Source organism: Sciurus vulgaris (genome assembly GCF_902686455.1).
Source record: "Sciurus vulgaris genome assembly, chromosome: 11".
Lineage (NCBI taxonomy): Eukaryota > Metazoa > Chordata > Mammalia > Rodentia > Sciuridae > Sciurus > Sciurus vulgaris.
The window spans coordinates 62853847-62867245 of record NC_136472.1 but is presented as its reverse complement, the minus strand read 5'-3'; the positions used below and the strand labels follow the sequence as shown (position 1 = coordinate 62867245).

General features: G+C 33.5%; 1 protein-coding gene across 3 annotated transcripts in view; it reads right to left on the bottom strand.

Annotated features, from left to right (window-relative positions):
- Window positions 1–861: 861 nt before the first annotated feature.
- TMEM41B (transmembrane protein 41B) overlaps window positions 862–13399 on the bottom strand; it is a 28508-nt gene continuing 15970 nt past the window's right edge. For all 3 annotated transcript variants that reach the window (XM_079104293.1, XM_079104295.1, XM_079104294.1), the window contains 5 exons: window positions 13199–13327; window positions 8488–8581; window positions 7917–8021; window positions 5345–5483; window positions 862–3323 (listed from right to left, as the gene is read on the bottom strand). In XM_079104293.1, the coding sequence (XP_078960419.1) occupies window positions 3154–3323; window positions 5345–5483; window positions 7917–8021; window positions 8488–8581; window positions 13199–13327 (637 nt within the window). In that variant the 3' untranslated portion in view covers window positions 862–3153. The remainder of the gene's footprint in view (window positions 3324–5344; window positions 5484–7916; window positions 8022–8487; window positions 8582–13198; window positions 13328–13399) is intronic.

Sequence of the window (13399 nt, the reverse complement as noted above, 5' to 3'; positions counted from 1 at the left end):
AACCACTGAGCCACATCCCCAGCCCTATTTTCTATTTCATTTTGAGACGGGGTCTCACTGAGTTGCTAGATGCCCCTTGATCTTGGACCTCAGGAACAGAGAGCTAAAATAAATCTCTTTTTTTAAGGTCTGGACATTATATTACTCATTTCTTAGAGGTAAACCTCTTTTCTTTCAAAGTTAACTGAATTTCAAATATTTTATTAAAAATGAAAAAAATATGTGTTGGGGATTTAGCTCAGTTGGTAGAGTAGCTTGCCTTGCAATCACGAGGCCCTGAGTTCAATCCACAGCACCACAAAAAAAAAAAAGAAAAAAAAGAAAAAATACAAGTTCCATCACCACAAGGATCTCTTCTGATGCCCCCTTTTTTTGGTACCAGAGATCAAACCCAGGAATGTTTAACCTCTGAGCCACATCCCCAGCCCTTTTTATTTTTTATTTTTGCTAAGGCTGGTCTCAAACTTGCAATCCTCTTGTGTCAGCCTGGGATTACAGGCATGTGTGACTGCACCCAGCTTAGTTGTTTCCTTAAAAAATAAAAGGTTGGACTTGGGGTCTAAGTTGGTAGGAGAGTGCTCTCCTAGCATGTGTGAGGTCCTGGAATTTGATCCTCAGCACTGAAATAAAAAAAGTAAAGATTTTACAGTTTTTTTATTCTTAATGGTAAAAATGTACATCAGAATTTCATGACTTAGGAGGTTGAAGCAGGGCAATTGCAAATTCGAGGCCAGTCTCAGCAGCTTAGTGAGACCCTATCTGAAAATAAAAAATAAAAAGGACTGGGAATGGGATGTAGCTCAGTGAAACAGCACCCCTGGGTTCAATCCCCAGTACCAAAAAATAACAATAACAATGACGTCAAGAGAATATACCTTTATTCAACAAAGTTGTTTTAAATATAACTATTTCCATAAAATAAATCCCAAGGATGACATTTAAGTTTGTCCAGTATATTTTATTATTATTATTACATTTTAGTTTGCATTTATTAAGTATCATAGATATTTTACACTCAAAGTAACAGAGGTCCAGAGAGAGAGAATTAAGTAAAAAGGGAAGGGCCTCACTTTCTTAGTGTGTCAACTTTCTATTTATTTATCCTGCTTGCCTACCCACTGCAGATGCTTGCTCTTTTGTGGCTATTACTACATAACTGTCTTTCAGATGTGGCCAAAGAGGCTGGGGGTATAGCTCAATGGTAGAATGCATGCTTGGCATGCTCAAGGTCCTGAGTTCAAGCCCCAGCACCAAAAGAAAAAAAAAAAAAAAAAAAAGTAATGCAGGTAGATGACTGAAGATTGACTTTACATTTGGCCTAGGCCAATTCTGTGACTCCATGTATACAGGCCACCAAGTACATTTGGGGTATAGCCCAATGAAGTCTCTGATGAGGAATCTGGAAACACTGGCTATTCTCTTAGGAGAAGAAAATATACCATTATTTAAAGTAACAACTATAGTTTTCTAACAGAAAAAATAACTAGTAAAGGGTCTATAATAAAGATGAAGAAAATACTCTGATAATAGAGTAAGTACAATGTGCACACACCAGAGTAAATAGGCTTCTCCTGAGTCCAAGCTCTTTTATTTTTAAAAGTCTGATAAAATTTTGCTCAATTACAGTTTATATGGTAATATTTAGTGAACTTTGTCCCAAAAGGCTTTGTTTTAAATTCATTTGTAAAAATAACAAAAGCTTTATTGTTCAGATTCTGGTCAATAAGAAAAAAAAAAACATTGCTAAAAGTAACAATAAATAATTCTGCACAATAGGTCAAGTGACATAAGACTACTATATTAATATATTTTCTTTGTATTTACAATAAATCCATTTGTTAATACTGTGATATAAAAAATGAATCAGTCCACGTCATGTTGTAGAAACAGGTTTTAAGAATGATCTTCTCACAATGAAAACATATAAGGATTTTTCACACAGCTAAAGCACTTTTAAACATAACGACAGGCTTGGGATGAAGCTAAAACTGACAGAGTACTTTAGAATGGCTGTGTCCTGGATACAAGGAACCAAGGGCATTACCATTAATCAAGCAGTAGAGAGTGGTTTAGTTTTTCCAGAACTATTTAAATATAATAGTTACCACATGAGAAGTTACTTTTGTGAGTTAGAAAAGTAAAAGCTCTAAATTGGGAAACTGTACTAATCAAAAGCAGTCCCAAACAAAAAAGCCATCCATAAGAAAACAAGGCATTCTTCTAGGTATATCATGCATAAAAAGGATAATTACATAATACATTCCTTAATGACCAGACTAATAAATAAATGAGGTAAATTTTACAGTCATTGGAACAAATAAACTACATTTAACCACTAGTGCCGTGCTGCCATTGTTTCAAAATATAAAATAATTATTCTAATGTCTAAAAACTATGAGCTTCGAGTGTTTGCTTTTTAGAGCCCCTTTTGAGATAGTAAAGAGACACTGTAACAAAATATTATCTGAATATAAATTATCAACACCAATATGATAGTTCTCATGAAATTCTCATTTTTTTATGAGGGTGCAGACATTGTAAAAGGTAGAAAAAAGGATGAAAATAGACTGGCCAGAATTTAAATTGCCAGACTAATCCATGATAAAAGTCTATAAGAGAAATAAAAATAAAATTAACAAAATAGATAACTTGATATCCATTCCATGCTCAGTGGTCTATGAGGATGTAACCTCTAAACAAATTCATTACATCAAAAGCAAAAAGAGAAAAAGCAAATATCTTTGAAATTTTAGCTATCCGGTTTAAGCTCTGAAAGAAGGCAAATATTACCAAGAACTGCACCACTATTTTAGTAATTAGACATGAGAGAAAAATATTAACTTGAATGAATCAGTTGTACCAAGAATTCCTACCATGCTCTTATTACAGTATTTATCTATAGCTACTCTTGGTACAATAATTTATGTCTATAACAACTATCGATGACAGTATTTTCATAGTATACCAACTTCTATTTTTACTTTCCTCTTCCACCTTGATACTCATGCATTATTCTGTCTGATGGGAAATATTATCTTAGAAATTTGTTTCAATTACTGAAGAGGTGATTTAAAAACAAATAGGTGCACCTGCTAATCCTGAGATGATGATGATGATGATGATGATGATAGCAAAACAAACCCAGATGGTTTTTCACTCAAATTTTTGCTTTAGTTTTTTTTGAAAGATGGCTGGCAGAATAGAAAGAACAGCCAAAATCATCAAAATAAATACTGAGTTCCAGGAAACAGCTTCCCCTGCTGTTGTAAGCTGGTACAGTGTTGTTCCTGCTTTAATTGCTACAAAAGAGGGAGGTGCAACACCTAAAAAAATAAAAAAAAAAAAGTTTATAGCAAAAACCATGAATTTTTTTAAGTTAAAAATTTCTGTGCACAAAATTTCTTATAAGAACACAGCTATTTCCATTTTGGAAAGACAGTCATTAAAAATCCAGAGTTCCTCAAGTTTATGCCTACATAAAGAATTAATCTTTCGAAATAACCTCTTAAGGATAATGAACAACAAAAATCAAGAACAGTTTCACAGCAATTATCAATAGTTTAAGCGGGAGGGGGGAAATGTAATCAGGCCCGGTGGTACATGCTTATAATACAGCGGCTTGGAAGGCTGAGATAGGAACATCATAAATTCATGGCCAACTGGGCCACTTAGTGAGACTGTCTCAAAATAAAATAAAAAGGGTTAGGGAAGTAGTTCAGTAGTAGACCACTTGCATAGCATGCATGAAGCCCTGGGTTCAAGTCCCAGTACCACATATGTTAAAAAAAAAAAAAAAAAAAAAAAAAGGGCTCTGATCTAGCAATTTCAAATGTAGGAAATAATAAGACACATGAGCAAAAATCAAGTTTTAAAGAGTTTATCAATACCTTTTAATAAACATCTACAAATAATCTAAACCTTCAACGATAAGGTTGAGGACTGGGGATGTAGTTCATGGGTAGAGCACTTGCCTAGCATATGCAAGGCCCTGGGTTTATCCCCAGTACTAGAAGAAAACAAAACAAAAATTGAATAAATTAAATATACCTCAAATAAAATGAAATGGTAGGAAACACATTGACATGCAAACATATTCAAAACATGGTAGAAAACATGGGTAGAAAGAGCATGTAATACAAGAGTACACAAGGAATGAACATATTAAAAATCAAAACAAGCTGGAAAAAAATAAACTAAATTTCTATCTATTTCACCTGTAAAACAAGGCGATAAGATACCCATACTAATAAAATTGCTCATGAATTTTTTATAAAAGTAGCAAAAGTAGCAAAAGGTTGCAGCTCAGTGGCAGTATTGCCTAGTAAGAGCAAGGACCTGGATTCAATCCTCAGGATCACAAAATAAATAAATAGTAGCAATAAAAAACTGATTTTGAAAATCCCCACTACACACACTAAAAAGATTTTTATTATTTCTTCAAAAAGGTCTAATTTCAATAGAATTAAGCTTTAAGATCTATTTAATATGAAACATCTGCTTATTATAGCTAAACAATTTAAATTGGAAAGAAAAGCAGAGCACTCTTATTAATGAACCACAAAAATTCACAAAATATAAATGAATCTTCATGTCTACTGATTTAATTCCAAAGTCAAGTGTCAGGTCCTTAAAAGCAAAAAAGTCTGTTGACCTTGCCTCCAGAAATCACTTTGGTAATACTTCAATACAATGAAAAATAAGATCAATCCACTACTGAAATTAAAAGTTCAACATTTTAATACTTGATTTAGAAGAAAAAGAGAATAAAAACTCCCAAGTTTTACTTAGATTAGGGGTATGGTTCAGTGATAGTTCAGCATGAGCAAGGCCCTGGGGTCAATCCCCAGCACTGGTGGTTAAAAAAAAAAAAAAAAGTTCTGCTTAATCCTGTATCATTAAAGCAATATACAGTAGAAAGTGGTCTTTGAAGAGGTAACAGTCTGGCACCTGAGGCAGGAGGATCACAAGTTCAAAGCCAGTCTCAGCAACTTGGTGAGACCCTGTCTCAAAATAAAAAAATTTAAAAAAAAGAAAAGAAATAAAAACACTGGGAATGTAGCTCAGTGGTAAAGTGCTCCTGGGTTCAATCCTCCCTATCAAAAATTAATAAAATAATTTAATAAAATTTATTTAAAATTTAATAAAAACATAAAATAAAACAAAGAGGTGACCCAAAACACTTAAAATCAACACAAACATTTCTGAGTATCAATTTATATAGGCCAGGCTTTGTGCCCAAGAGTTTATATGACATTGGCAAGTATGCACAAAGCATATAATCTAGTAGACACTGTAGATATACATACACAATGAGCTCTAACATAGCATGCACTAGAGGCCTTACCTAGAAAAGTGCCAATAAAAAAAACTTTCAATGGCACATTTATCACAGGAGATGTAATATTAATAAACCAATTAGGCAGAAATGGTGTTATTCTCAAAAATATAATATAGTTAATGAGATGTTCTCTATGACGTTCAACCTGTCATAAGAAAGAAGATAATTAGCATCAGATAATGACACTTTTGAAAATAAGATGCTTTGTGTCACACCTTATTTCAAATTCTTGTCCCTGATATTTCAGAATTTATCCAATAGAAGTGATTAAAATAGAATTTGAAAATGACAAAACTATATACCAAATGCTCGTTACCATAGCTAAATAACATGACTTTTGTTTTTAAATTAGGCTCTCTGATCAATGTTATGCCACTAAAGTTCTACATCAGCTTTATGATGGCTCAATGATATTTGACACCCAAAATGCCAAAATTAAACATATGAAAACTAGATAAAGCATACCTATCAAGTGGTCAATTTTTAATGCCTTTACCTTTCTACAATGTAATGAACTACGATATCACAACAAATTTAGTTGTGTGTATACTGTATGTGTATGTGTGTGGGGGGAGGTGTTGACTGAACCCAGGGCCTCACACTAGCTAAGAAAGCACTCAACTAAGGAGCTAAATTTTCAGACTCCAGCTCTCCATGTCTAAAAATTCCAGATAATCATGAGTGAATTCATTCATTGCTGATAAATGAGTTTAAATAAGTATATGGAAACATTTAGCTGATTAAATATACACTGATTAGTCTATATTACCTTTGTTTCATTTTGTTTTTCTAGTGAATTTATTTCTATAACTATTTTTATTTCTATAACTATTTTTTCCCATATTTATTCTTTTTAGATATACATGACAGTAGAGTATATTTTGATATATTTTATATACATGCAGTGTATCTAATTCTAATTAGGATCCCATCTTGTGGTGGTACATGATATGGAGTGACCAGCTATTTTTGGCACCAGGGATTGAACGAAGGGGTACTGATCTAAATAACCAGGGTCTCACTGAGTTGTTGAGGCTGGCTTTGAATTTGCAATCTTCTTGCTTCAGTTTCCTGAGCTGCTGGGATTATAGGTGTGTGCCATCATGCCCAGCTCAAGTGACTAACTTTTAATCTCACTCAAAAGAGCTATTCCAAAGAAAACTTAAATGGTAAAACTACTTTAATTTTCATTACTGATATAATGAAAAGAACACTAGAGTAGAAGTCTAGATATAAGATTCTAGACTATTGCTCTTAAGTTCCTAATCTTTAAAAGGGGACAATGAGCTGACAAATTCCTGTGAGATATAATAGTCTGTTCCTTGTGACCTTTTTAAAAAAATAGGATTTGCTTACAATACTGTTAGCCTTCTCTGTGTAGCAAGGTTTGTACATACCATTGCTAGTCTTTGCAGAGATCCTGACTGAAGATAATAATTCTTTCTACTGATAACATGCATTAGGAGATGTGGCTGATACAAGTTTTTCAGCAACTGCATGTTGCATCAACACAAAACAGATGAAGTGTCTAATTATGTGGATACCTTCATACTGACACCTGAACTTCTCTGTTGATTGAATTTATGAAGACAAAGAATTAGGATCATTTCAGAGGGTCTTATGGTATATAGCTCAGAGGCAGAATTTATGCTTTTCATGAGGAGGTCCTGGGTTTGATCCTGAACACCACAAAAAATAAATCAATAAATAAAATAATCACTACAAGTACAAAAACTTGCTTATAAAATTATTGTCAGGAGCAGTGGTACATGCCTGCACCAGCAGTGATTCAGGAGGCAGAAACATCTCAAGTTCAAGGCTAGGCCTGGCAACTTAGCAAGACCCTATCTCTCTCTTTTTGGTACTGGGGATTAAACCCAGGGGAACTTCACCAGTGAGCTACATCTTCAGCCCATTTTACTTATTTTGAGATAGGGTCTCACTAAGTTACTTAAGGGCTTGCTAAGTTGCTGAGGCTGGCCTTGAACTTGGAATCCTCTTGCCTTAGCCTTCTAAGTCACTTAGATTACAAGCATGTGCCATCGTGCCCAGTTAAAACCCTATCTCAAAGCTTCAATTTCCAGTACTGAAAAATAAATAAAAATTCATATTAGCATAGCACTTGATGTTTTAGTCAAAAGATAATACTTATTATCTAAATTACTTTTAAGCATAAAGTTTCACTATCTGATTTAATACATAAAATATGTACTTTCTATGTAAATTAATGTTAAACTTATGTAGAAACTACACATTGAACTCCCAATTAACCAAAGTTGTATTATATAATTTTAAAGTAACCTGGACACAATGACACACACCTGAAATTCCAGCCACTTGGCAGGCTAAGGCAGGAGGATCACTTGAGCCCAGTCTAGGTAACATAGCATGATTGTGTCTCAAAAACAAAACAAGGTCTGGGGTTACAGCTCAGCGGTAGATAGAGCACTTGCCTAGTACATGCGAGGCACTGGGTTTGAGCCCCAGCACCACGTAAAAAAACTAAATAAACAAAATAAACGTATTGTGGCCATCTACAACTAAAAATATTTAAAAACAAAACAAAAAAAGTGTTTACCTGCTGTGACCATTTTACTGCTTTCTCTGTTAGATATTTATATACAACTGGTCTTCCAACTAAATAGGAGAGCATATAGCAGAATGAGGCACCAAGTCCAGAACACTGGAAAATAATAATAAGCCATAAGCATTTTCTATTTTTCCATCTTATTCACATGGATACATTCACCTGAAGAAAAGCTCAACTCATTGACTTCTTTTGGGGATGAGGAAGATACTCTGCAAAGTACTGTAATTCAAATGAGACCACCCAAAACAAATTACCAGTTGTGTTTAAACTTTTAGCCTAAGAATACAATTTCAGGCACCATTTTTTGTCAACTGCTGTGCTTAAAAACGCTTCCTGCATCCCTGAGACTTAACTCACTGTGCTCACCAATATTCTTAAACTACCTGACTTATAAAACAATGGGGGGGGGAGCCTAAAACAGCTTATAAGATAATAAGTCTACAATAACCTTGCTTTAGAAAACAATCCATAACACCACTTTACTGAGGGACTTCACACATACCACTTACGACTCTTAAATTAATGAATTTATGCTTAAATAGTCCAGTGGGATACTTACCAAACAAACAAGAAATAAGGCTAGTGGAAAGGGATAAAGAAACCCTGAGAGTATACTGAGAAATATAGAGCCTGGAATAGCAAATGTTTGCAAGCTGTTAACTTTTAAGTTAAGGATTAAAACATAATTAAGTGAAATTTTAAAAAGACAAATCCAGCATTTCAGGAAAAAAGTATAAATATAGAAATTATAATGTTAATGCGATTATATCCATATTTCAGTAAAAGTTGAGAATCCCTTATCCAAAGTGGTTGGGACCAGAAGTCTTCTGGATTTTTCCAGAATTTTAAAAATTTGTACCATACACACACTATCTCAGGGATAGGAACTAAGTCTAAAGACAAAGTTCACTTGTTTCACATCTATGTTATACACATAACCTGGAGGTAATTTTGCACAGTAATTTTAGTGTGCCTATGTTCTGACTGAACCCTGTCACCTGAGATCAGAAGGGGAATTTTCCACTTTTGGTATCATGTCAGCACTCAAAAAGTTTCAGATTCTGGAACATTTTGGATTCTGGATATTTTGGATTAGGGATGTTCAACCTGTATTAAAAGATAAAATATGACTCCTCAGCTATAATTGCTTCTAAGTTGATAATTTACTGAACAATAAACACCAAAATACAATTAATAAACACAGTGCTAATAAAATTATGCTATTTAAGAAAAAAAAGAAAAAAAAAAAACAAGATAAATATCCAACATGTACCAGATGAGGAACTGAACACATTTGGCAAAAAAAGAAAAGAAAAAAACAATGTCTTCAGTAATCTTAAATAACATGCTTCTCTAATGCATTTGTTTCAGGAAACAAGATTTCTGGAAATCTAGGTATACATAAGATTAATAAGGATTTATTTATAAGAATTTATGAAAGTTACCTCAATTAACTACTCATTAAAAAAAGGATAGGGCTGGGTGTGGTGGCACTTGCCTAAATCCCAGCAGCTGGGAAGGCTGAGGCAGGAGGATCACAAGTTCAAAGTAGGTTTCAGCAACTTAGTAAGGTCCTAAGCAACTCAGCAAGACCCTGTCTCTAAATATAAAACCTGTCTATAAAATATAGGAAAGGATAGGGGATGTGGCTCAGTGGTTAAGCACCCTTGGGTTCAATCCCCAGTACCAAGAAGAAGAAGAAGAAAAAAAAAAGGATAATAATATACAGCAAAAATCACATCTTATTTTAAAAACAGATACACTTTTTCTACTGTCTTCTGATTCCCAGTTTTGGTCTGGACCCTTTTCCACTCCTAAGATGATTTATTATAAGGTAAAGTAAAATGATAGTCAAAAGTGTTTATTAAAAAAAAAAAAAAAAAAAAAAGCTCCTCAGCCATAAGGCTTCTAACTCTTAAACTGACCATTTGTTAAACTATATATACCAAAAAGCAATCATCTTTTAGAGATCCCAGCAGAGAAACTTCCTCACAGATCACTTGTTCTTTAGAGTTTTCTCCTTGTCCCCAAATCTGGGAATTCTCTAACATTGTGTTAGCAGAACTTTCCTTTTCCTTGGAAAAAACGCAGCCATTTCCATGGCTTCAAATATCAGCCACATACTCTAATACCTCTGAATTCTCACTGATTCAACCTTTCTAATCAAATGTCAGTCTCAAATTTTCCATAGTCTAACAGATAATTAAAAAAACAAACAAACAAACAAACAAAAAAAACACTCCAGCAGCTTGGGAGGCTGAAGCAGGAGGATTACAAGTTGAAGCCAGCCTCAGCAACTTAAGAGAACCTGTCTCTAATAAAATATTAAAAAGGACAGGGGATGTGGCTCAGTGGTTAAGACATTATTATGGAAATTTTCAAATATATGAAAGTACAGAAACTAGTATAAATGTTCTATATCAACATCATTAAAAGGGGTCCATTTCATTTTAACATCTCATTGTCACACTTGAAGAAATTAACTATAACTTTTTACTGTTATAAATATCTTTTTCCAATAAATATCTTTTTCAAAATTTCCAATTTTGGGGGGGGTTTGTTTTGCTTTGTTTTGTTACCAGGTATTAAACCTAGGGATGCTTAACCCCTAGACACGTTCCTAGTCCTTTTGAAAATTTTTTAATTTTGAGACAGGATCTCGCTAGGTTGCTTACTGTCTCCCTAAATTGCTGAGGCTGGTTTTGGACCTGTGATCCTCCTCTGAGCTCCTAAGATCACAGGCATGTGCCACCACACCCAGCTTAAACTCTTGGTTCTTAATGACCTAAACATAATTACCTGTTTGCTTCAGATACTACTAAAAATATATGATATGGGTTGGGGTTGTGGTTTAGTTGCAGGGCGCTTGCCTGGAATATATGAAGCACTGGGTTCGATTCTCAGCACCATATATAAATAAATTTTTAAAAAGGTCCATTGACAAAAACAAAAAAATTTAAAAATTACATAATGTTAGTAATATCATACTGAAATTTTTCCACATTGTAAAATACACAAGTAACAATATTATTACTAACTATATTAGTACTAAAAAAATCTAAGATTTCTTTGAAGTCTTTCTATCTCTATGAATTTCTCCATTCTAGGTATTTCATATACATGGAATCATATATTTGTCCTTTTGCAGTACTGGGGTTGATCTAAGGGGCACTCCAGCACTGAGCTAAATGCCCACATCTTTTTACATTTTGGGGGCGGGGGCAGGGCTGGAGAATGAACTCAGGAGCACTCAACCACTGAGTCACATCCCTAGCCTCATTTTGTATTTTATTTAGAGACAGGGTCTCACTGAGTTGCTTAGCATCTTGCTTTTTTGGTGAGGCTAGCTTTGAACTCACGATCCTCCTGCTTTAGCCTCCCATGTTGCTGGGATTACAGGTGTGTGCGACCATGCTGGCTATCTTTTTACATTTCGAGGCAGTGTCTCACTAAGTTGCTAAGGCTGGCCTTGAACTCGAGATCCTCCTATGAAGTGGCTGGTATTACAGGTATGCACCAAGGTCCTGGGCTCCAAGTGAATATTCTAAATTATTTAGCCTGGTATTCAAAGTCCCCTGTAATTAATCTTACTTAAAATTTTATATCAAATGTATTGGCATTTTACCACTGCATTTTACCACATCTCCAGCCCTTTTTATTTATTTTGAGACAGGGGTTAACTAAGTTGCTTAGGGCCTCACCAAATTGCTGAGGCTGGCCTTGAACTTGCAATCCTCCTGCCTCAGCCTCCTGGGTTGCTGGGATTACATGCATGTGCCACCATGCCCAGCAGGTAATAGATTTCTTAAGACAGTTTATACACAATTAAATAACTTCATAAATAGCCTCCCAAAACAGCCTGTCAAGAAGAAAGGTGCACAGAATTTATTCCTCAAATTTGCTCCAGATTTTAATTCTTCTAATAACAAATAGGGAGAATAGCAAAAAAAAAAAAAAAAGTACCCATCTACAGCACACTATCTAAATACAAATCCATCTTCACCAGGTGGGTAAACAATGTTTATAACAGCAGTGAAACATTTTGTAAACCTATGTGTTAAATTGCTTATGCTAGGAGTAACTTCTCCAATATATTTACATATATACTCAAAAAATGCATAAGTTAATCAGCTGTAGAAACATGTAACATCTGACACATTGTAAGTCCAAGAAAAGAAAATGCTATAACTCCACAACATGTACAACCACAGAATGGGAAGTTATACTCCACTTACATATGTCAAAATTCATTCTTCCACTTACATATGTCAAAATTCATTCCCCTATCATGTACAACTAAGAAGAACAGATTAAAAAAAAAGAAAATGATATTAAATTTCACAGGAGAAAAGGTTGAAAAATCCAACAAACCAAAATTAATTCAGGAAATAAAAATGGAAGTAAAAATATAAATACTTAAACAGAATTAACAACATAGTTAATTTGCCTTTAAAAAAAAAAAAACCTAGCTTAAAATTTTCACAAACATTTGCCACTATGACTGGCAGTTATGGATTTATTGACAGGGTGTGTACAATTAAATAACTTTATAAATAGTTTCCCAAAACAGACTGTTCGTGTTGTGAAGTAACATTTACAAAATCAGGAAGTAATATCTTCTGTTAACCAAGAAGATTTGGAAAACAAACTATTTAAGAATGAAAGATAGGGCTGGGGTTGTAGTTCAGAGCACTTGCCTTGCACATGTGAGGCACTGGGTTTAATTCTTAGCACCCCCAAAAAAACAATAATAATAAATGAAAAAAAAAATACAACATTCATTTCTATAAAACAAAGAAATTCCTTTGAATATTTATTATCTTCAGAACTTTTGCAAAAGAAATTTCTAAAGGGAAAGAAAAAAATGAACAAAGGAGATTTATAAGACAACATCTATAAAAGCAAATAAATGAAAGCCAATAGTACCTCCAAAACTAACAGAATACATTTAAAAATGATATGTAACAACTCAAAATAATTTGATTTTTAAAATTAAAATAATTATAAATAAAAATAGATAAAATAAATATTCATAATAAAGGAAAATATTTAATAAGTAACAAGCAGAAAACCAAAAAATTGGTAACTAATAAAAATGAGTTAAGATTAAAGTATATTTTTCCATTTTCATATATTTTATTTAGTATTGTAACACTGCATTAACAATTTTCAAGAGGAAAAATAATTTATGATTACATATAAGTAAATGGCAGATCTTTTAAACCTTTTCTTGAATAAAACTAAAAAGCATTTTTCAGTTTAAAGGATACAAAATATATGTAGCAAAATAAGCTACAAGAACTTGTACATAAAAGGTGTCCTTATATTTGGATAAAACTTTTCCTAGAGCCTTGGCATCATCCATATCTCTGGGAACCTTCATATTCACTCTTTCTTCTCTAAAGAAATAAAGTTAAAGTGAAAAATTTTAAATAGAATTTTGCCATCATAAAATCGAAGTTAAGCTCAAA